This window comes from Crassostrea angulata, chromosome 4, assembly GCF_025612915.1.
Source record: "Crassostrea angulata isolate pt1a10 chromosome 4, ASM2561291v2, whole genome shotgun sequence".
Taxonomy (NCBI): domain Eukaryota; kingdom Metazoa; phylum Mollusca; class Bivalvia; order Ostreida; family Ostreidae; genus Magallana; species Magallana angulata.
The window spans coordinates 14,886,702-14,910,515 of NC_069114.1; the positions used below are offsets into that span (position 1 = coordinate 14,886,702).

Genomic DNA, 23,814 nt, shown 5'->3' on the forward strand with positions numbered 1-23,814 from the left:
GTTCAGTTGGAAAGTATGGCTGAATTAAGTCTAACAAGTACTGCGGTGCTAAACCATCGAGATTTAAGGGTTTCCCAGCCAAGTTCACTATATAGGGCTTGATATAATATTGCATCTAGATAGATAGATAGATAGATAGATAGATAGATAGATAGATAGATAGATAGATAGATAGATAGATAGATAGATAGATAGATAGATAGATAGATATAGATATATATATAGATATATATATATATGTTTAGCGCACAATTTTAACGGAGTCTTGTGTGTAAAATAATAGTACGCCTTTTCCCATGACTGAAGTTGTAGCTTCTTTAGTTTTTCAGAATCAAAAGCCTGACACCCTCCCCATACTACTGACGCATATTCCAAATGTGGTCGAATAAACGAAGTATACATAAGCGAAAGAATTTTACGATTATCTTTAAACTAAGTTTTTTTAACAAACCAATTCAGTTTGAAGAAATAAAGAATATATGTGCTCTATATATGTAAAATGTGCTTGATGTAGCTAAATATAACAATATTAGAAAAATTAATTATTCATTAATAGTATCATAAAGCTTACAAAGTGAACCACCAGAAAATAACATGTAGATGATTGCAGTAATTTCTTATTTTACATGCATTAATATCAAAACAAAATCATGTCAATGTCAGGTGAGCAGTTTAAATAGTTATCTGTTGAACACTTTATTTTATCTCTTTGGTTGTTATTTACAACATAGAGAAGATTACAAACATATACGCAATATATATACTTTATGCGTGAGTAGAAAAAAAAATAAACAATTATAATGGTTCTATACAAAATATATATGAAGTATTAAAGTACAATTTTTTTTTGTAGATTCTGATTAACGGCTAACAACCTCATGAAACAAGTAATAAGATTAGCCTAAAAATGATTTTATTGTAATTTATATTTTTCTTGAATCGCCTTTTGAATCGCCATTTGGGTCGCCATTTGGGTCTTTATTTTTCTTAATAACGGCTAACAACCCCATAAAACAAGTAATAATATTAGTAATAAGGATTTTATTATAGCCTAATTGTTTTCCACTTTAATCGCCATTTGGGTCGCCATTTGGGTCCATTTGGGTAAATCGACACACCGGAAATTCACATTCGTAAACAATGGCGCCATGGCAGCATCATAAACTTCCGGTTCGCGTACACGCACTGAAACATGGCGAAAGATAATTCTTTTGCAGAACCATAAAAAATCATCATTGACAATGTGATTGAATAAGGTATAGCAACGTTAAGTACACGTTAATTCTTTGTTAGCTGTGGTGGTAAGTGAATTGTAAATTATACCTTGTTATAGCCCTGCGTGCTTGAACTTCTATCCATATGTTCATCATGTTCATAATCCATTCATTGACAATGTTGACATTGCATTGTTGAGCAAAATGAATTAAAACCTTAATTTTTGTCGAAATTTGATTAAGTTAGAATGTATACTTTGAAATTTTAATGCAACGTTATTGGTCCAAACACAGGGGCTTGTGTAGAAAAAAAAACATCGTTAAAAAAGTGGGTACCTCGGAGGAAAAATAACAAGGGAGGACGCCATCTTGGATACCGCCTCACTTCATCAGCTAATTTCTCATTGAAATTGTTAAACTAGACATATGCGCCCATTCGTATTCCTTCGTAAATGATTTTTCTTTGAGATATAACCTTCACTTTAGTTCTTTTTTACACTAACATTGACAAACTTGATGATTTCTCGCGTAAACATTCAAAATCGACAACTCCCTGGCTTCTGCAAAAGCGAAAGTATGGCACGTGAGATCTCTGTCATATGATTGGTTATGGAAAAAGCCATGGAGTTGTCGATTCGGATGTTTACGCGAGAAAAAGATAAAATTTGTTGATGTAGACGTAAATAGAATTAAACTGGAGGTGAGATCTTAAAGAAGAATCATTTATGAAGGAATACGAATGGGTGCATATGTCTAGTTTAACAATTTCAATGAGAAATTAGCTGATGAAGTGAGGCGGTATCCAAGATGGCGTCCTCCCTTGTTATTTTTCCTCCGAGGTACCCACTTTTATAACGATGTTTTATTATCTACACAAGCCCCTGTGGTCCAAATCAAACTCGTGTTAAAATTGATGACCCTTTCCCGACGTACACGCAGACAAAAGGGAATAATTTGCATCGATTAAAAACAATCAGATTTAAACATGTATGACAACTTATTCAATTTAGCTACTCTTCCCACCAATTAAATACATTAGGTTGATTCATATGTAAATAAAGAAAAAAAATACTGTCTTGATTTATTTAAGTTTTAAAAAAGTTATTTTCATCTGCTAACTTGTAAAAATTGTTTTTATTTTATTTTCATTTATTAAGTAGGCAAGTGTTATTGATCCGAAATTCAGACAATAAAAAAAATGGCAGGTGTTGGAATGGACACAAAGATATACCCCTCAGAGAAATATGACAGGGTTCGATTTTCTTCGGATCAAGGGGGAGCTGGTCCATCGGCCATGAATTTGAAAGAAAGAAAAATCCAACAGGATCGGTTTTATGAGGTGCAATCAGCTTTGACACTTGAGGAGGCGCGATACTCAGAAATGCGTAAAAAGATCCCTGGACTTGGTCGCATTCCTAAAGATCGCATTAATACACAGAGCCAGGATTCGGAATTTCAGAAGGTTCGTGAGATAATGATGATACAGAATTTTGTTGTCTAACTAATATATGAATTGGAAGAAATTGATGAAATGAATATTACTTTGTAAACATATATTTTTATTATCAGTATTTCACAATTAAGTATTAGAATATTTTGAAGGACTTGAATACATTGTGCATCTATTTTAGTGCAGAAAATTGATAATATACAAGAACATGTATATTGCTTTAATTTTGTCAGAGAAGAGAATTTTAAATCATTTGTGCTTAAGAGGGGGTTAATTGCCTCTCAGTTAGCTGAATAATGTGTATTTACTTTTTTTAGAGAAAACAAGAACATGTGGTATTTGTTAAACAAAATTTTCGACAAATTGAGTGTAGCAAGTTTGTGCCAGACCCTAAAAAGCTTGGAGTGAAGAAGATCAGGGACTTAAAGTAAGATTAACTTAAATGAAATAAAATTTTTATTGCTAATCTCACTGAAATAAAATTTGTGAATAAAACATGTAAAAGTTAAAATGAAAATCTTACTGCAAATTGATATGAATAACCTAATAACATGAATAACAGTCAAAATGAATGCATATTTAAATGTTTAAATTTGAAGAAATAATAAAAATGAAACAATCTTTGTAATAGTACTTTTAAATTCAATATTTAATACTATTTATCTAATTTTCTGTCAGATGCCACTGTGGAGAAATTTTGACAGAGCATGCTGGACTTTCCAGTGCTCAACCAATGAACAATGTTCAAAGGGACATTGTGGAGGCATATCTTATTCCGGAGAGTAAGTTTCCCTATCATTTAAACATTTTGATGAAATGGGAAATAAAAATAAATATATATACCAAAGATTTCAAACACAAATTTTTACTCAGTCAGACAGGTATAATGAAATTTTTGTGAAATTTGTGAAGATTTGAAGAATAATTGTAAAAAGTGAAACTTTTATAACAAGACAATTCATTACGCTGAGATCTTTAAATTTCAAACTTTTCATCTGTTGCAGAGTTGAGAAGCCACATAAATCGGGAGACCCTCTTCAAAGCTCCTCCAGAAAATTTAGCCTCACTTTTACACTCAGTTCCCTGGAGTAAAGAGGATGCGTTCCGGGAAAACATCTGTACAACATTTGGCAAAATCAGTTTTGTGAACAATGACAACTCCAAACCTGCTAAGGTATACAGTCAAGTATTGAAAATAAATAAAGTACAAGTTCAGGTGAAGTTAAAAATGAGCCATTGTAGATTTCTATTTGATGTGTGCTCAGTTAAGGTTTTAGTAAAAATTAAGCTAACATGGCATGTTTTTGCTACAAATTGTATTGTGAAGTTTTACTGATGAAAATGTTCTTTCAGTATGTGCGACTAAGTCACAATGACTCCGTAGACAGATGCTTGGAACTTATGGAGAAACACTGGAAAATAATGGAACCCAAACGTCCCAGCTTGTGTATATCTGTGATAGGAGGGGCAAAGAGCTTCAAGCTGGACAACAAGATGAGAGAAACTTTCAACACTGGTCTCATTAAGGTATATTGTTTGCTAGAATCTTCTTCTTGCTCATCCAATTCTTGTTCTTTTAAACTACTTACCTGGGATGCATAATACATTTGGGGGGGGGGGGGAGGCAAATAGTTATATAGCCAATTTTTTTAGAGGGGGGGGGGGGGGGTTGGCTGTTCGAGTGGGTCAAATTTTTCTAGTTATTAAAAAAAAGGCCATTTTAAAATGAACCAGTTTAGGTTTCATGCCAGATATTAATATTATCACCAACTTTTTGAAAAAGTAATGAAACCTTAAAGAATGAACCTTCTCTACAATAAAATCAATTGTTTATGAAATAAGGATTATGAAGAAGTTCATACTTTTAAATCAAATGATTTCAAAAACAGGTTTGTAAACCAATAAGATTCTCAATGGTCTCTTTAGCAGGTACTGTCTGGAATTCTTACTCTTTGCCACCGTTTATAATGTTGAGTAAATTTTCTTTTCAGGCAGCAAAGACAACAAATGCTTGGCTGATCACAACTGGGTCAAATGTCGGGGTGATGAAGGCGGTCGGGAATGCGGTCAGCGAGGGACAGTCCTTCTTGTGGGACGACGACCGCATCACCCACACCCTGCGTCTGATCGGTATAGGGCCCTGGGGATATGTCAAAGACAGAAAATACCTGGAGAGTGATGGAGATGTAAGTGCATTTAACATATTATGGTTCATTTTAAAAAACATTTTGTAACGAACTCTGCACAGTTGTATTGCTTTGGACACATCTTAGGCATTCTGTTAAACTTTTAAATAAGGTGGAATTTTTGTTTTAGATTTTCATAGATGCATAAATATCATGCAATTGTGAATGAAAGGGGTCAGTATATATTAATTAGGTTTTATAAGGGTTATTTCACCTTAGTCCAGCTATGTGGACTATTTTTTGATTGTCATTGTCTGTATGTAGTGAAGTGCTAAATAAGCTGACACAATATTCTGTATTTCTCATCAAGCTGTTTTATACTTTGTTTATATACAATAATTCTAAAAGTTCTTTTCTAATCAGCTTATATAATTATGAACATGAATAGTCAATGTGGGAAACAGAGGTCTTTAAGAAACATGTGTATATAACCATTACTAGACTTTGTCTATTTGTTCAGCCCATAATTTTCACTCGGATACATTCCAAGGATTCACCATCTGCAATCATTTTTAAATTTAGGGCTGCTTTCCAGTTCATTTCAAAACCAGCAACATTATTCAACATGGTAAGCCTGTGCCCTTAAATCCGAATCACACACACTTTGTGTTTGTCGACGATGGATACAGGAACAATTATAAAGGAGCGTCGGAGTTTCGGGCATCATTTGAGCAGAAAGTCTCCAAACCTACAGAGGGTAGGAAAAGAATTTTGTTATAAATTTTTCCTTGTTTTAATTTTATTAAAATCATTTTATATATGTTTTTCCTCTTTTTAGTATTTTGACTATTTTGTTCCATATGAACAAATTCAAAGAAAGCCTTAAAAATTTATGTGTTAGAGGTACTTTTATATTCTTACAACTAATACTAAAATTCAAGGTGATTGTGATTAAAATTTGCCCGCATGTAATTTTCTGGATGTTGTACTAAGTTTTGTATTATTTTCTTAGCTGGTGGGTTAGGGATACCAGTTGTGTTGGTGATCTTAGAGGGCGGGACTGACGCTATCAGTGACGCCATGGTGTCTCTCAATCACCATATTCCCGTTGTCGTCTGCTCAGGAACAGGCCGGGCGGCAGACATCCTGGCCTATGCTTATTCTCACACACGCAGCAAGTAAGAGTTATTGCCCTTGATGGTACTTAAATCTTAGACATTCTTGTAGCACTAATTTTGATCTTGTGTGATATACTTTATTTTGAGAATGTTTTGATATTGTGACATTTAAGTCTTGATTCTTTGCCTGTTTTACAAATAATGAATTTTTAAAAAATTAACTAATGGTATACAAATCCCAGAATTCAAAATACATGTTCATGTGTAGCTGATAAATGTTTTAGATATACCTAGTTCATTATATACAAAATGTACATATGTTTTGAATATAACTGCAAATCAGAAATACCTATAAGTACTAAGGTTTAGTGAACATTCAACAATTTTTTCTCAAATCTCGGATAAATGCAATATATATGTATTATCTAAATTGCTCTTGCCAATAAAATTTGGTATCTTTAAACTGTGATAAACTTGTTATATGGCCAATCCAATTTTGTGTTGCAATAGAAATAAAAAAATCAATTTCAGTATTATTCATAATGATCTAACATATACTATCTCTGATGGCTGACTTTTTGTATATACTTAGACATCATGATTCTAAAACTCCCAGAAATCGGTAACTACGGCTTAGAATTTCTTCTTGCAGTGCTAGAGTGTGATTTATTTGTACCATCTGCCAATCATAATTTCATGTATTACATCCAGCTTGGAGTGTCAGTTTTTAATGTTAAACAACTGAAGCTGTTTGCTCTTTAATCCAACTTTTCTGTCACATACACTGAAAGCCTGCTTGAAAATATAATTAAAACATTTTGTTGCTCTTCACTTTATCTTTGGTAAGATCAATTGATATGAGAATGAAATCCACATGATTGTACACTTTGATGATGAAATTTTTGATACAGATGACGATGATGATGAAATATCTGAGATTCACTATGTTGTGTTATCAATAATCAATATGTGCATTTATTGATATCCAAATTCTTTACATTTTTAAAAGTCAAGACATGTTTTATATAATTTTAATCTTATGAAAGTTCACCTCTTTGACAGACAATTGCTGCTAGTAAGCATATGTGAGACTGGGAATAGATTTTCAATGATGAACTTATTATTAAGTTGAAGATATCGATCAATTAATATATTGTGACTGTTAGTTTAGAATATATGATAACTATGAAGCACTGACCAAAAAAATATTTTGAATTACCAGTAAATTTCATTTTGAATATAAAATTTAGCGATGAAGGCATTTCATATTTGTTTTCAGTATAAAGAAAAATGGCACAAATATTTAAAAAAAGTAATTCCATTAACCTCTTTTTACATTATAAGTAAAGGGGAGTTGAAGCCAAAACATGAAGACAAACTGATAGAGAAGATATTTGATGCTTATGGAGAAAGATGGAAAGAAAAGGAGATAGAAGAAAATATCAGATTACATTTGACCAACGTCAAGAAATGTATGGAGCACCGGGATTTGGTATGTTCCTGGTTTATAAGCATTTTTAAACCAAACAGAAACTAGCCATTGTATGCCATCTTAATGATTCAGCATTGTGTAAACATCAGTATTGTGGAATTAATGGGAGCAAATCAAGGTCCCGTTGAAAATGGCTTGTTGCTCTTGATAGCCATAATCGATAGTGCATGGTTCTGGAAGAATACCAAAACAAATTCTTAAGCCATATGATAAAAATATTTTTACCGTAATCTTCAAGTTGTGCGTTTACAAAGAAAATAAAAACTTAAATACTATTTCATTGCTAATGCAAGGTAAATAATTTCATTTCAAACTATTACATCCAGATTATATCTTTTCATTGATAAATTATGTCTTGAACCAAGTTATATTTTATTCTATACCAAAATCCTGGACCACAAAAATGCTGAATCGGTTAATCTAATAATCAGTTAATCTGATAATTTTTGTCTGACAAATAAACTATCCGATCAAGCGGAACCCTCTGTACTGGAATGATATATCTTTCTTATGGTATTTGTATTACGGTGGGGTTTGAAAGTATACAATATTATCAATAAAGTAAGAATTAAAATTGTTTCTATGAATTTAGCAATGAAAATGATAAACTTTTTAATGAAAATTTTGAATATACATGTAATCAACTTCTTGAACATTGTGTTGACTCTAATCTTCGATGATTTATATCAGATGTTGTAACTGGTGTTGTTTTATCTTCATTTCTTCAGATCAACATCTTCCCAATGAACAAACATGAAGACCTAGATATTGCTATTCTTACAGCCTTACTGAATTGTGAGTTCTTTTCATTGTTCCATGACTTAATACTGTTTAATTTATGTTTAACTTGGAAAAATCACGAACTTTAGTAACATTTTAGACATGTCGTGGTCAATGTTTTTATCTGCTTGTGCTTTGAGTTCTGCAGTTTGACGAAAATCAAATATCTTATAGGAATATATGTGTAATTATCTTTATTTAGTTTCACGTTATTTTTAAATTTTCAGCCAAGGCCGGAGAGACGTCTGATGAAATCCGACAGAACCAGCTGAAGCTAGCTTTGACCTGGGACAGGGCTGATATCGCTCAGGAGGAGATCTTCAGGGAAGATGTGTTGTGGCCGACAGGTATGGAAGATCGGATTAAATATGCATGTTTTATGAAACTCATATTTTGAACACCATCATTAATCCAAAAATATGCTTTCAAAGAAATAGTAGAAAATTTTTCCTTTCCATATCTTAAGAATCATATTTTGACCAAAAAACTCTTGATATTTGTAATTATATGTATATCAGCACACACAATGTTATGTTATATATGCAAATTATTTCTGTGTTTTTAGGAAGTTTGGATGATGTTCTGATGGAAGCCATCATGGAAGAGAGAGTGGAATTCGTTGCGTTGATTTTAACTCAAAACGTGGTAATGAAGGAGTTCCTTACCACACAGAAATTACAAGAGCTTTACGACAAGGTTAGTGTAACAGTTATAGTTATTGTAATCAATCTGAAAAATAAGAAAATGTAGTAAAAAAGAATCTGCATACTGTTACATGTAATTCCTAATTAAATGCGAAGGAATAAATATCCGCATAAAATCGCGAGAAGCATCCTGCGCGGATTTTAAAATCTCGCCATTATTTTCTGAGAGTTGAAAACAATAAGAAAAAAGGAGAAAAGTTCAACGTTCGCGATTTTATATTCTCGCGATTTGATACAATTCAGTGGGATCGCAGAATTAAGTACTCGCGTAATATAAGGAATTTACAGTATTAAAGTATTTGAGGACACATTTTTTGCATCTGATACTGTGATTTCTTCAATATTTTTGATGAACCAATTTTCATTGATTTTGTTATTGAGTTGATCCATGAAATCAAATGTCATTGAAGTGCATGGTCTGATACGAAATTGTATTGAAAGGATCATCATTGTCTATTGATTTTTTATAACCTTTTAACTGATTTTCACTAAATCCACAAAAATTGAAGCCTATGCTTGATATAAATGAAAATCTTTATTCCTTTTTCTAACACACTGAAAAATAGGTAGTGAAACTGTAGGTTGTACATTTTGTATACACTGATCTTTGCAGTCATTAAGTCGTATGGACTCGCACCATTTGAAGAAATTGATGCGTCGTACGATTAATAGTGAAGAGTTCTCGTATGACAACTTGGCTCGCCTCATGGAGTCTCTGATGGATAAATACGACCACAATTTTGACGAAAGCAGTATTGTTGACACAGGGCCGGGGAAGAAGTTTTCCCCAGTGTTGACCAATGCTCAGCAGCATTTCAAATTCCCTTTCAAACAGCTGATGATTTGGTCCATTCTAATGTTAAGGTAGCCTTTAATTATTAAAAACTTTTTTTTTCAACTTTCTAACCTTTACATTCATACATAAATACATACATGAATATATGGGAGGGCTCATCTTATTTGAATTTTGATGCAAGAATTATGCGACATATATGCGCAATTGTACATAACATAAATGTGAAATAACTTACATTTTTCTTTAGGCAAAAGATGGCGATGTTCGCCTGGCAGATGGGGAATGAGCCAGTCACCAGTGCCGTCGCCGCCTCTAGAATTTATGGCAGCATGGCGGAGCACATCCATCGAAACGAATCCGCATTGAAAGAAAAAGTGCTGACTTACAAAGAGTGAGTCTTTATATGGCCACGGAAATAGTAATACATATTTTCAAAATGTTAATAACTGTTAGAGCTGATACATTATTGCACTGTGGCAAGGATTTTCTCACTGTAATGCCACAGTTAATAATACTACAGCCCAACAGTGATTACAGAACTATACCGACAATGTGATTTCATTGCATGGAAAGTCGCCAATGGTAACAATGATGTATATGTACTATCACAGTTGTTATATAACTATAATCCCTATCCTCATCTGGTAATATTCAGCCCCGTGACAGTGGTTAAATTACTGTAAAGTTTTAGTAGTATTGTAACTGAAGTGTTACAGTGGTCACATAGCTGTAGTACCCATGCAGTCATTACATATTAACTAATTCTTAAAACACCAAAGAGTTAATATTACATAGTTGCAGAAGCCTCCATATTTCCTTTTTGACAGTGAGTTTGAGCACCTGGCCAGGAGCGTGTTGGACGAGTGTCACATCAAGCACCAGGAGAAGGCCATGATGCTGGCGGAGAGGAAGTCTCCGTCCTGGAGTTCAATGACCAGTCTACAGATCGCAGCCTCCGCCGGTAACAGGGTGAGTTCTGGCAAACGTACACTACAACCTTCTCAGTACTGGAGCAAATAATTTGGGCAATCAACTTTTTGAAAATGTCAGAAGTCTTGATAAGAAAATATTATGGAAGGACATGATGCTGATTTATGGTGTGCTATGGTGTGTTTTTTGGTACACATTTTCCATACTTAAGAATCTCAGGATTCTGGGTGAATATTACTCTATATGAGTGATTGTGGCATCATAATGGAATCTAAAATTTAAAGTAATTCACTGCTTACCTTTTTTTGCTCATTAAATTTTGATGATCTGTCAACTCAACAAAGCCAAGATTTTTATTGTAACGAAGTGTCAGAGGTTTGCGTTATATGGTATGATAATTGCTCCTTATTTTAAAGGCGTACTTGTCCTCAGTGTCGTGTAAGAACTCCATTGATACCTCCTGGAATCGAGGAATTCAATCGTCCCCTTCCAAGGTAAACAAAATGTCCATTTTTATTTGACGAGTAATGTTGTATTTCTTGTGTCTTTAAAGGTATATCTTTCCTCTGTGGCTTGTCGAAATTCAATCGACGCCACATGGCGCCGTGGGATTTACTCTCGATGGAAGGTAACCCAAACACCCGCGTGAATCGTAGTCACCTTGTCTAACTATAGTCAACTTGTCTAATTAATCAATGTGTTCTGTCACCAAACTCATCTTTTTTCTCTTTTATCCCTTCTGGCATCTTGTTGTGGAGGGGATATAGCATTGCTAACTGTGTTCGAGAGCGTGTTGTGCATTTGTGTGTAAGTGTGTATTGTGGGCAAGATTGAAAGAAAACCTTAGCACTTTAAGTATATAATTCTAAACTTTGCATGTACATTTAACTTATATTAAGCATTATAATAAGTCAGTCATTCCTATTCATTTACACAATTATTGGTGATTTTTTCTCTAAGTACATGATATTATAGAGTATTAGACTGAGTATTAAATTATACTCGATATACTGTGGTTTCATCAATATTCGTTGAATACCAATTTTCGTGGATTTCATTTTTAAGTTAACCCATGAAATTAAATGTTCATTGAAATGCAATTTCTATTAACATTTTGTATTGATAGGGTCATTGGCCACGAATTTACATATCATTTTTACTTTTTCCACGAAAATTGATACCCTTGAATATTAATGAAACCACAGTAATTATATCATTTTCATACATGTAGTATTTATGTAATATAATATAATATACATCTATTTTCTTGTGTCTAAATTGAGAAATTTGTATAAGTGTTAATCAACACTCTTTAATTATTTATTTGATGTTTCAAATAACTGCACAATTTAACCTGTATGTTGTATGACTATATTTTGTGTGTGTGCAAAAAACGAAAGGTGAAGGGCCAGGATACATTTTTGCTAGAATCTTCTACTTTGGAGAGAGGTTTGCATAGGCTTTGCCTGTTACCAAATCCATTTGAACTTTCAATATAATATTTTCTAATTAAAACTAAGATCTTTTACTTAATAAATTCATAATTTTAAGTTGAAGTTAAGTCTCTTAAGCCAGACCACATAAATGGGTATGATTCTTGAAATTTTGTAAAGATCATAACATTAAGTATCTTAAAGGAACTTTGAATTTCTTACTCAAAGGATTATATAATTATCAGAGATTTACACTGCATGATAAAACTCCTCACATTCAAAGCACGTACTTCTCCTTTATTATCTTCTTGAAGCATATGTCAACTTCCATTGTCTTCATGAGTGTATTATTTACATTTATAAATACAGAGGGTTCCACTTAATCTGATAGCGGTTAAGGTTCCCCTATCCTCGGCCTCAACATGTTTTTGTCATGATCGTAAAAAAAGTTATTTATCCTTCAAACTTTATGAATGAAAAAAAATAACAGAAAGAAATTCTTTGATGGTATCTCCATGCATTTTAGAAAGTTATTTCAATTTTGGCCACTTTGAATATGATTGAAAAAATACACAAGTTGAGATAAAATTAGAGGAAAATAGAGTTGTACTTGTGTACCTGTGGCTGGAACCCCTTTAAGCTTACCTTAATTGTGGGACTCCATGTAACCACTAAGCCAAGCAGTTCTGAAGAGTGGGTTGAGATATAAACACTATGGGACCAAGAAATTTTTTTTCTATAAATGGTAGATCTATGGTACAAATGAAAAAATTCCAGATAATTTAGACATACATGTATTGAAGATTGCTTAGGATCAGAGATTGTTAAACTGCAGATATTTCGGTTATTCAAGTATAATATTTGTGTGGTATGACTGTTAAATCATCCTGTTACAAAGAGGCTCAACGATAAACATAAGAATATGCAGAGGAATTTTTTTTTATACACGTTTAACTGATTGCTTCATTGTTTCATCAATTTGATAGAGCTAGAGATTCAATTTTGGTTGTAAAATCAACCAGACGAGTGATGTTTAAAAAAGAACTGGTATTTAGATATTGGATGTAACACAGTCAAAGTGTTCTGTTGTTGTGTTAATAAAAATATGAATTGTGTTTACAAAACTAGTAAGTTAAAGTGAGGGAGATGGAACGATGTCTTTAAAAATTCTAATTTCAGCATTCTTTTGTTTACTGGTTACATGCAATCAGGGTAAAATTTTTAATAAATGGTATATACATGTACATGTAATCTTATATATGAAAGAGATTCCTATTTTTATTTTTGATTCAATCATGTTTTAATTACATATTGGAAGATTAACTGCATAAATTTGTATAGTCTTAATCATGATGAATTTTATCATTATAATTTACATTGAATTCCTTTCTCCTTTAGGTGCTGGTGACTGTATTTTTACCTTTCTTGCTGTTCACACCCTTTCTAGAAGTCAACGCAATGGGGGAGAAGAAAGCCAAGACTTTCCAGAAAATCCTTACGTTTTACACTGCTCCCATTACAAAGTTCACTCACCATTCGGTAAGTTATACACTGTTATATTTTAAGATGAAGCTAGTCTATGAATGTTTTTTTTTTTTTTTTTCTCTCATTTATGTTTGTAAATGTATAATTGCTATATTTACATTTAACTTTAGTATTCAGAATTGTTTTATTTTTACAGTTTGTATACATGTTCTTGGTGATCTTGATGAATTATTCAGTGTGCACATACAGTTCTTTTACATTTTTTGAGGCTCCGTTGACTAAAATTTGTTTACAGATCCTGTACATGTTCTTTGTGACTCGGTTTACAGTTTTATGCGTTCTTTACAGATCCTATACATGTCCTTTATGACTCTGTTTACAGTATTATTCATTGTTTACAGATCCTGTACATTTTCTATATGACTCTGTTTACAGTATTATTCATTGTTTAAAGATCCTGTACATTTTCTTTATGACTCTGTTTACAGTATTATTCATTGTTTACAGATTTTTTTACATTTTCTTTGTGATTCTGTTTGCAGTATTATTCATTGTTTACAGATCCTGTACATTTTCTATATGACTCTGTTTACAGTATTATTCATTGTTTAAAGATCCTGTACATTTTCTTTATGACTTGGTTTACAGTATTATTTATTGTTTACAGATCCTGTACATGTTCTTTGTGACTCTGTTTACAGTATTATTTATTGTTTACAGATCCTGTACATGTTCTTTGTGACTCTGTTTACAGTATTATTCATTGTTTACAGATCCTGTACATGTTCTTTGTGACTCTGTTTACAGTATCATTTATTTTTTACAGATCCTGTATGTTTTCTTTGTGACTCCCTTAACAGTAATATTAATTTTGTTTTTCACAGATCCTGTACATTTTCTTTGTGGCCCTGTTTACATACTTTTTGTTAGTGGACTACCAGTTCTATGAAATCACGACCATAGAGATTGTTTGTATTGTGTGGATTTTCACATTCATTGTGGATGAACTTTACACAGTAAGTTTACATACTTTTACTGTAAGATATAGTCACTGAAAGGTACTAGCTGTAAAAGTGGTTTTTAAGCTGGTGGTTGCGAACGCATTTTCTATGGTCAAACAATACACGTGGGTATTAAATACATGGATGCATGATTAATCACTCTTAAGTTTTGAGTTTTTCACCACAATGGTATTTAACACAATTTTCAGCTTTTCATGTACCTAGACTAGTTTAAATTTTCTGTACATGTAAATTTCCATTTTTACAGTACTACTCAAATGCATTCAAACAAAAAAGATATTTCTATGAGTTGGGTACATGGACTAGCTTGTACGCACAGTCTTTTAAATAATATAATATTTATATCATTCTTCTTCAAAGAAATATGTTTAAAACAAATAAAATTTTGTTGTAGTTGCTGACTTTTCCATCTCCAACTTTCCATGGAAAGATAAGAGACTGGTATGGAATGTTAAAGTGTGTGGACATGCTGAATCTACTGTTAGCACTCGTAGCATTCTTGGTCCGGATCATCGACATGGAGAAACATGCTGAAGAAGCCAAGATCATTTTCTCAATTAACTGTATCATCTTCTATATACGTATTATGAAGCTCTACACGGCTAACAGCAGTCTTGGACCCAAGCTTGAGATGATCAAAATGATGGTGAGTTGGATTTGGAAATCGTTGTGAATGCAGGGCAACCTTGCTTTAAATTTGATTCCGTATTTTCATCATAAAAAGCATTCTTTTGAATATTACTGTATGCACTATTGTAAAAATTATTACCTCCACCTTCATCTTAACCTCCTTCCCTTGGCTGTTGATGTAAAGTTATATGTGAATTTAAGGGTATTGTAAGTCATTTGTTGACTGGGAATTGGGCAGAATACTTTTTTTGAGACCTTGACTTCTTGTGTCTAGTTTTGGCCCCATTTGCAGCTAATGATAATTAGATTTATGACAAAATGAATGTACAGATACATGTACAGAGTATATACACACTATTGATCAAGATGTGCTCTTGTTTTTGACAGTTTGATGAGCTGCGGATGTTTCTCCTTGTGGTAATCGTCTTTCTCCTGGCTTATGGAGTGGCCAGCCAATCGCTACTGTTTCGACAGAGAGATGCATCTTGGGATATCCTGAGAGACATTGTGTTTTATCCCTACTGGCAGCTGTATGGAGAACTGGACTTTGAAAATGCAGTGCATAGTAAGTTAAATGTATTTGTCAATGCATTGTAAGTTATTTGTCAATGCATTGTAAGTTATTTGTCAGTGCATTTTAAGTTATAAATCAGTGCATTGTAAGTTATTAATCAGTGCATTGAAAGTTATTTGTCAGTGCATTGTAAGTTATTTGTCAGTGCATTGTAAGTTATTTAGAAATAAAGTACGAGTTTTCGTGAATGTTGCAGAATAACCTTCGAGGTCAAGAAATGTTGTTTTGAAATATAAAAGCCGAGGCGTTAGCGGAATAATGTCCACGGCATCTCTTTGATCTCAGCAATAACTGTAGTAGAATAATCAGTGCATTGTAAGTTATTTGTCAGTCACTGCATAGTAAGTTAGTTTTATATTTTCGTTTCTCAGCGGACCAAGATTGTTTCGAGTCGCTGGGGAATTTCAGCAGCTCATCCATGACAAGGATGGCGTACAATGTGGCCAAGATGAAATGCAAGAAGGAATACTGGCTGGTCTACATTCTGTGTGCAGGTTACCTCATTATGGGCAACATCCTGCTCTTTAACCTTCTGATTGCCATATTCAAGTGAGTCCCTCATTGATTGATATATCATGTATATTTGAAAATGATATGGACCTTCTTAATCTTATTGAACAGTATATTAATAAGTACTGTGTTGTAATCATATTGCAAATGAACTAAAATTGCATCATATTCTGTTGCCTTTGATAGTTAAAGGGGCATGGTCACGATTTTGGTCAAAAATTATTTTTCTGATTTTAATACTTACAATGCTTCAGAAAGGCATTTTTAATAGGCAACCAAAATTTGCTTGTCATTTGTTGAGATATAAGCGAGTTACAGAGCTGAAATCCTTCGCTAAGTAAACAAAGCGTTTGTTTACATTTTGAGCGTTGAAATAATAATTTCAGTTTTAAACTTAAAACAAATGTTTTAAACGTTAAGAACTGTTTATCTATGCTTAGAATAAATAAAAAGATTGACAAATAGGCTGGAAAAAGGATTTTTACTGGTATATTGAACCAATGTAAACAAAAATAGGGCACGAGCCTTGTTTACATGACAAACAATTGTGAGCCCTGTCTCTTGCTTATAACTCTACAAATGACTCTCAAATTTTATTTGATAATTAGAAATGCATTTCCGAAGCATTGCAAATAATAAAATCATAAAAATAGAATTTGATCAAAATCGTGACCATGTCCCTTTAAGATTAAAAGATTTTATGATATTATCTAATAGTTTGAAAATAGCTGCCAAAATTTTTCTTAAAGGACTAACTGCGGTTTTATGCAATTTTTGCCCCCAAAAATCAAAGTTTTAGAAAGAGCTTTAAAATAAGATGAAAGATAGTTAAAATCATATTGGAAATAAAGGTGTATAAGGTTATCACCACAGTGACGTCATAATGTAGAAATGACGTCATGAATATTGCATTATTTTGATAAATTGATGTTTTGTTGCAAAATATGGGTGTTTTCCGATGGTTTTTCGACTGGGAAACATCGAGCGCAGGTTTGCTCAAGTACCATTTTTTAGTATGATATGTATAACTATCTGAAGAAAAACATATGTTAAAATTGCACTTGAGCAGACCTGCGCTCTATACTTCCGAATGCAAAATATAGGGCAAAAATGAGAATATCTTCATTTGTTTGCAAATTTGCGGGAATTAAGTCATTTAGGTGACGTCATAGATAAACAGCGAGTGAGCAATGATGACTAAAATCAAGATTAAAGTTATAGGCATCCTCTTTACAATGATTTGTGAAGATTTCATTTTTATACGATACTATTTAAAAATTGGGTGAAATCGGGGGCAGATATTTGACCATACCGCACATAGTCCTTTGAATGTATTATTTTGGCATTCCCACTGATGATGCTCATTTCTTTTAAAATGCTGATGATTACATGTTTTGTTTTTTTCTTCATGTTTCCATCTGTAAATTTGCATTTTGATTTTGTAAAATTTTTCTTTTTCTCTCCAGTCACATCTTCACTAAAGTGGAAGAGAAATCCAACGAGATCTGGAAGTTCCAGATGTACTTCTTAACCATGGAGTTTGACAACAAGACTGCCTTGGTTCCTCCATTGAGTATAATCCCCCATCTCTACCTGTTTTTCAAATGGATAGCAAGAAAAACTTGCTGCAAAAAGAGGTCTAAAGGTAATTAACGAGTTTTTAAAAAAATACTTGTATTTTATTTTTAAAAATTTTATTTAATAGTTATGATTTATTTTTTCACTGTTATTACATTTTAGGGGTACAGTTTACTCAGCGTCACCTGGAATTTTTGCAACTTTTTGAGAAAGAGGAAATGGCCAACTATCTGCGGCATAAGAAATCGGAACAGAAGGACTCAGCTGAGTCTAAACTTCAGAAAAGGTAACATTAAAGTTCTAATTACATTGTGCAGAGGCCACAGAGCTATTGGATCAAAACTGCAGGCTACATTATAGACCAACAGCAACAAATTGAATACGCATAAAGATTTATCATGACCCTTGGGCAATGAATTTCACATTTTCATAATGTTGATGGAAGAAGCTACCCGAAATTCATGACCCTTAGATTAGTACCGGTAGTCCTGATGTGGGAAAAGATGGGGTTTAAATGATTTTAAACATTTTGAATGGAATTGTATAACTTGTTTTTATTCTTTGTCCCGGCCCATTAACTTATTATCTGCAAACTGCGGCAGCTCTGTACAATTCAATCAAAACAAAAGGCCTATGGGCCACATTATTTACCTGAGATGTACGTACTACTGATGTGATACTGGTATATGGCTATGACAAATATTGCTCAATTTTCATATTTGAAAAAAAACACCTTTTAGAGTTGAGGAACTCTTCAAATTGGTGGAGGAAGAATTAACCGCAGACCAAGGTGGCAGCTCTTTCAACCACACTCTCATTGCCACACAAACCACCAAACTACCACGAGAGACCACATTCGAATCTTGTCCACTGGAGCCTAATGGCTGGCCCAAAACAGAGGCTGTCATTGAATTTGCCAAGAAGTTGGAAGAAAAAGAGCAGAAGGAAGTCATAGAGGAGGAGGTGGCAGAGGTCAGTAGGGGTCATTGTCATGGAGATTGTCATGGGATTAATTCAGCCAATCATAGTGTGATGAAATTGATGTTATCAAATATGATGTCATAATTTCATCATCAAATTGTGACAAGGTCTTGGTGAACTGATACGGTAAATTCCCTATTTAACATGAGTACGTAATTCCGCAATTCCACTGCTTTGCATCAAATCTTGAGAGTCATAAATACATATAGCTCAAAACTCTCTGAAAAATAAATTAAACAAGATTTTAAAATCCACAAGGACTGCTTCTCATTATTTTGCGCAGATATTAATTACCCATGTTTAATAAGGAATTTACAATATATGAATCAATACAATGGTACATCCAAAAAATGTTGATGACTGTCGTTACATTTAGGTATTTGATTTGTATCCACACCACATTCCCAAATGGCGAAAATGAAAGGAGACTTCAGATTTATGAAATCTGAGATATGCATTCTTTCAATGATGCTTCATAAAATAGCTTGGTTTAAATTTGTGTATCTGACCTTTATTTTTATATATTAAACGGAATGAAAAAACATGTTACAGATTTTTATTTCAATGATCTATGAAGAAAATTAGGTATGAATCAAATTTAATTTCAGTGCTTTATGAATAAAATATATCCTGAATGCGTACACTCTCAAAAGACGATATTCAATATGTCTTTACCTCCTGTTTAAAATGACTCTAAATTGAACATCAGTTCATGAACAAGTATCCAAGTATAGTTTAAAATGAAAAGTCGAAGCTTGCCTTGCCTTGCCCTTGATAGATTTTTATGTTCATGTGTATGATCGATGGGGTATTGTATTGTTTATCACCAAGGGTAGGCTATTTTGGGATATATTTTGACAATAAGTTCAGACATTAGATTGAGAAGATTTTACAATACCCTTTGATATAACTAATTACGTATGTGCGTGGTTAAGTATTTAGATTTACATCATATTTGGCTATTCCTATGATATAAATTGTGCTGATTGATTAGTCTGTATATTTAAAGATGGCGAAAGAGCAAGATCATCCGAGACAGATGATGATATACTGTAGATTCCTAATTAAACGCGAGGAATTATTATCCGCGAAAAACCGCGAGAAGCATCCTCCGCGAATTTAAAAATCTCGCCATTATTTCCTGAGAGTTGAAAACTATTAGAAATAAGGAGAAAATTTCCACGTTCGCGATTTTATATTCTCGCGATTTGATAAAAACCAGCAGGATCGCGGAATTAAGTACTCGCGTAATATAAGGAATTTACAGTAATAGTATCTGTTTGATTTATCTTATTCAGGCTTTGATGGATGAGGAGCAAGCCAAGAAAGAGAAGAAGAAAAAGAAGAAAAAGAAACACAAGAAGCATAAGAAAGAAACACAAGAGGAAGAGAAAATAAACAACATGGACGTACAAAATAACGCAAAACCTGAAAGTGAGGCCCAGAAAAACATTCCCGACAACGCATGGGCATCGCCATTGCCTCCGACCACAACCAGGAATCTGTCTCCGCGGTTGGCGAGTCAGGAGTCGCCATACAAAAGTCCTTACTTACAGCGGCGCCTCACACCGCTCAAACTGCAAAACGATTCATCTGAAGATTCAGATGATGTGGAAGACAATGCCCAAGTAAAAACTCCGGAACCGTATAACATTCTCAGCACTCCAAGAAGATCCAGATCAAAATTACCAGCGAGCGATTCCGACTCGGATGTTCCGAGGAAATCCAGGAAAAAGAAATCACTAACCAGGGTCGAGAGTAGCACAGAAGATGAGCGACGATCAAAATCTAAATTTTTCAAGCGATTTAGAAGTCGACAACTATCTGACACAGATTAAGGCATTACTAAGTTGTTGCAGAAAATGTATGTATCAAATTGACTTGAAGCCAGTTTTTGTGAGTGCACTTATTTTAGGACAGCAGGGCAATTTGAATAAGAACTTATTTTAAACATGGTTATTAATTTTATTGATGTGGAACTATTTGATTTGAAACTCTCTGATTTGATATTTTGGCCAGTGAAAAAAAAATTTGCTGTAGATATTAAGCTACCTAAAGAATCTTCATTTGTTGGATTTTTTTTTTATTAGCAAATATATTTTTTTTAATAGTGGCACAAGGGTACAAATGTATTAGATCAAATGAGCTCATAAATAAGGTTTTTCTTCTTTTTTTTGTCATGGAAACAATTGCTGCAAATTTAGCACATGTTATATGCTTTCCATTATAAAGATGGAATGAAATGAAAGTAGAAATGTTGCAAGTGTGCTATTTTTTAATTTATTTGCAATGAATGTCAGCGTTTTTCAGTATGGTTCTTTATTTGCCATATGATCTGGTCACAAATAGTTCAAGTTTAGTTTTTGTTGGGAGTCTTAAAGTACATAGACTATTAAAATATTCTTTATATTGTAAAGCATTTGCTGACTACACCAACTTCACTGAATATTAATTGTTTATCTTAAAGTTTGAAATTTCATCAAAGCCCTTTTAATATGTATTAGATGTTAAAAATTTTATTACCAAAATGGCACTGCGATTGCTAAATTGAAATAATAAAAAGTTTTTTAAAGTTTTAAATGGAAAAAGGTTGCTTTGAATCTTATCAAGTTTCACATGAAGATTTCGCTCCCTTTGATCATCATGTTTTATCAGTGAGTGTTGGCTATCAGACATGTCTAGATTCACTGTGATTTTGACCCAAAATCAGGACCAAGCTCTCTGTGATATAACGATATGAATTATGTTGTTGTAGAGTATGTATAATAACACTGTATATGATTATGATTCGAAACCTTTTTTTAGTTTCATTTACACTATTTATTAACTTTTTGTCAAACTACTAGTCATGGAGTCAATTTTTAGTCTTGCATATGACACCAATAGAATCAACTTTGTGAATTTGTTGTCCATATTGCCCAATACTTTGACTTACTGCAATTGTTTTCTTTAGTTTCACCTTATCTTTTGCTTGAATGATGTCATGAGATTATAATAATCATGCGTACAGCAAATCTGAATTCTAGAAGTAAATAATGCCCATAATATTGGCAACTGAAGGATGTAAATGCTGTTTAAAGCCTGTTTTTTTTTTCATGTAATGTGAATTTTGACCTTTTGTACTTGTTGAAAATATGTAGTATTAATGACATAATGAACGAATAGTATGATCAGTTATTGAATTCATTCCATCAAAATTTTTCACATTTGTTTCTATGTTACATTCCTCAAAGCTCCAATCTCTTGATGCATGTTATTTTTATGAACACTGTATTTATATTATTTTATGTTTATGAAATGGTTTTTTTTAGTACTTTTTCTTTTTTTTTCTAAATTTTATTCTGCCTTTGTTTTATTCAAATTTAATCTCAGTCTTTAATACTTTTTTTTAATTTCAGATTTTCACACCAATGTAGTTTTTTTTTTTATAAGAAATGAAATTTGAAAATCAATACTTTTTTTCAGTTTAACACCAAAAACCTTAACATTCCAACTATCAGTATACACATACAGGTCTTTTAGAATAAAACAAGTTCCATTGATTCTGTTCAATATCGGTTCGTAATTTTTACTTTTTTAAAATTCCGTCCAATTTGATACAATGTCTCATCTGACATTATCTGCATACTATTTTTATTCTCAAGACATTTCACTCTCATAGAGCGATGAATCCTCATTGACACAGTGTCTTCTATGACATCATGTATGATATATTTCTTGTTTTATGAAGTCTGACCTTTCTTATTTTTTATTTTTGTATCAAGGAAAAATATGCCTTTACATGTTGCTCATTTTATATTCCGCCCAAAACCTCATTTTTACTATTTTGATTTATATTTTTATTTATTTATTTGCATGTGTTAACACAATTTTTTTTATTTTCCTAATTTTCTAATTTATTGATCCCTTTTAATATTTTTTTTTGTTAATCCGTGTTAATGGATTTCAAAGCCAAATTACAAACAGTAACTTACTGAAATAGATATATATGTATTGAATATATGTAATTGATTGTGTATTGGTCAAGCAAAGATACTTATGAGACACCTTGAGATTTTACACATGTAATTTGGATGGAAGTATTACATCATAAACAAATTAAAGTAGGATAACTTTTTTTTCAAAACTGTTCAACAATTCACGATGCATTATTTTAGAAAGAGAAATGACAATGAAAAAAACTGTTAAAGCCTCGGAGATTTCAAACTCATGAGTTGCAAATTTAAATGAGTAGAAGACTTAAACCTTTGTAATATACCATATAAAACATCTAGATGATGTAAAAAAAAACTTAAAGATAAATAAATTTTTTCGTTTAGTTTGAAAGAAAGTTGTCTCAATATGAAGGTGTCCCACACCTTTAAATTCATATTAATTTTTTTCTTTATAACCAAGAAATTAGTCTGCCTAAAAATATTTAATAATTATTACAGATGGATCTTACAAGTAGGGAGATAATGTAGTGTTTGGAAAGAAAACTTTAATGTCCTTCTTGGTGAAGATGTTAGTCAATTATTAATAAATGTTCACTTTTTTTAGTAATGTGCATATGTACTTATATGATGTTAATTAACTGATATCCCCTGTATATGTCTGTAGAAATATAATATCTACATTTTATTTTAATTTATATGATTTATTGTTGAGTATCTTATATCTACAGGGAATAAAACTTACATGTATCATATAAAATGCAAATCATATCATGATGCTATGTATGATGGTATTGTTTAATTAGTATTGATGGTTTCTGCTGATCCTATGATTTTGTTAACATCAAAATATTTGTATTAAGAATAAAATTAAAACAAAATCTTTAACCTATCCATGGTATCAGGAAATGCAAGGAAAACACACAACAGAGAGAGAGAGAGAGAGAGAGAGAGAGAGAGAGAGAGAGAGAGAGAGAGAGAGAGAGATATTCCCAGACTAATGCTGGAGCCCCAAGAGGGATTTAAAGATTAACATTATATAGTATTGCCTATTTCCCG

General features: G+C 32.6%; 1 protein-coding gene across 6 annotated transcripts; it reads left to right on the forward strand.

Moving 5' to 3' along the window:
* Positions 1–1,156: 1,156 nt before the first annotated feature.
* On the forward strand, positions 1,157–23,643 carry LOC128180399 (transient receptor potential cation channel subfamily M member 7-like). 6 transcript variants are annotated; one of them, XM_052848487.1, is made up of 27 exons: positions 1,157–1,301; positions 2,372–2,676; positions 2,982–3,091; positions 3,343–3,446; positions 3,669–3,838; positions 4,018–4,191; positions 4,656–4,850; positions 5,373–5,547; positions 5,803–5,968; positions 6,501–6,530; positions 7,253–7,400; positions 8,129–8,195; positions 8,408–8,527; positions 8,746–8,876; positions 9,498–9,748; positions 9,928–10,071; positions 10,508–10,649; positions 11,027–11,104; positions 13,442–13,582; positions 14,413–14,544; positions 14,945–15,196; positions 15,568–15,745; positions 16,126–16,303; positions 17,731–17,909; positions 18,005–18,128; positions 18,583–18,814; positions 20,122–23,643. In XM_052848487.1, exons 2-27 carry the CDS (start codon positions 2,413–2,415, stop codon positions 20,659–20,661), a joined length of 4,425 nt encoding a protein of 1,474 aa, XP_052704447.1. In that variant the 5' UTR covers positions 1,157–1,301; positions 2,372–2,412; the 3' UTR covers positions 20,662–23,643. The 6 variants fall into 6 exon arrangements, with proteins under 6 accessions (XP_052704447.1, XP_052704450.1, XP_052704451.1 ...); XM_052848490.1 differs by lacking the exon at positions 11,027–11,104 and adding an exon at positions 11,164–11,238; XM_052848488.1 differs by having other exon boundaries at positions 1,159–1,301; positions 2,375–2,676.
* The last annotated feature ends 171 nt before the right edge of the window (positions 23,644–23,814 follow it).

Bases quoted from the DNA above. Each gene is read 5' to 3' on its own strand.
- LOC128180399 (XM_052848487.1), top strand. From the start codon at position 2,413: ATGGCAGGTGTTGGAATGGACACAAAGATATACCCCTCAGAGAAATAT. The intron at 6,531-7,252 runs GTAACTACGGCT...TTACATTATAAG, and splicing joins TCTAAAACTCCCAGAAATCG to TAAAGGGGAGTTGAAGCCAA. The intron at 8,528-8,745 runs GTATGGAAGATC...CTGTGTTTTTAG, and splicing joins AGATGTGTTGTGGCCGACAG to GAAGTTTGGATGATGTTCTG.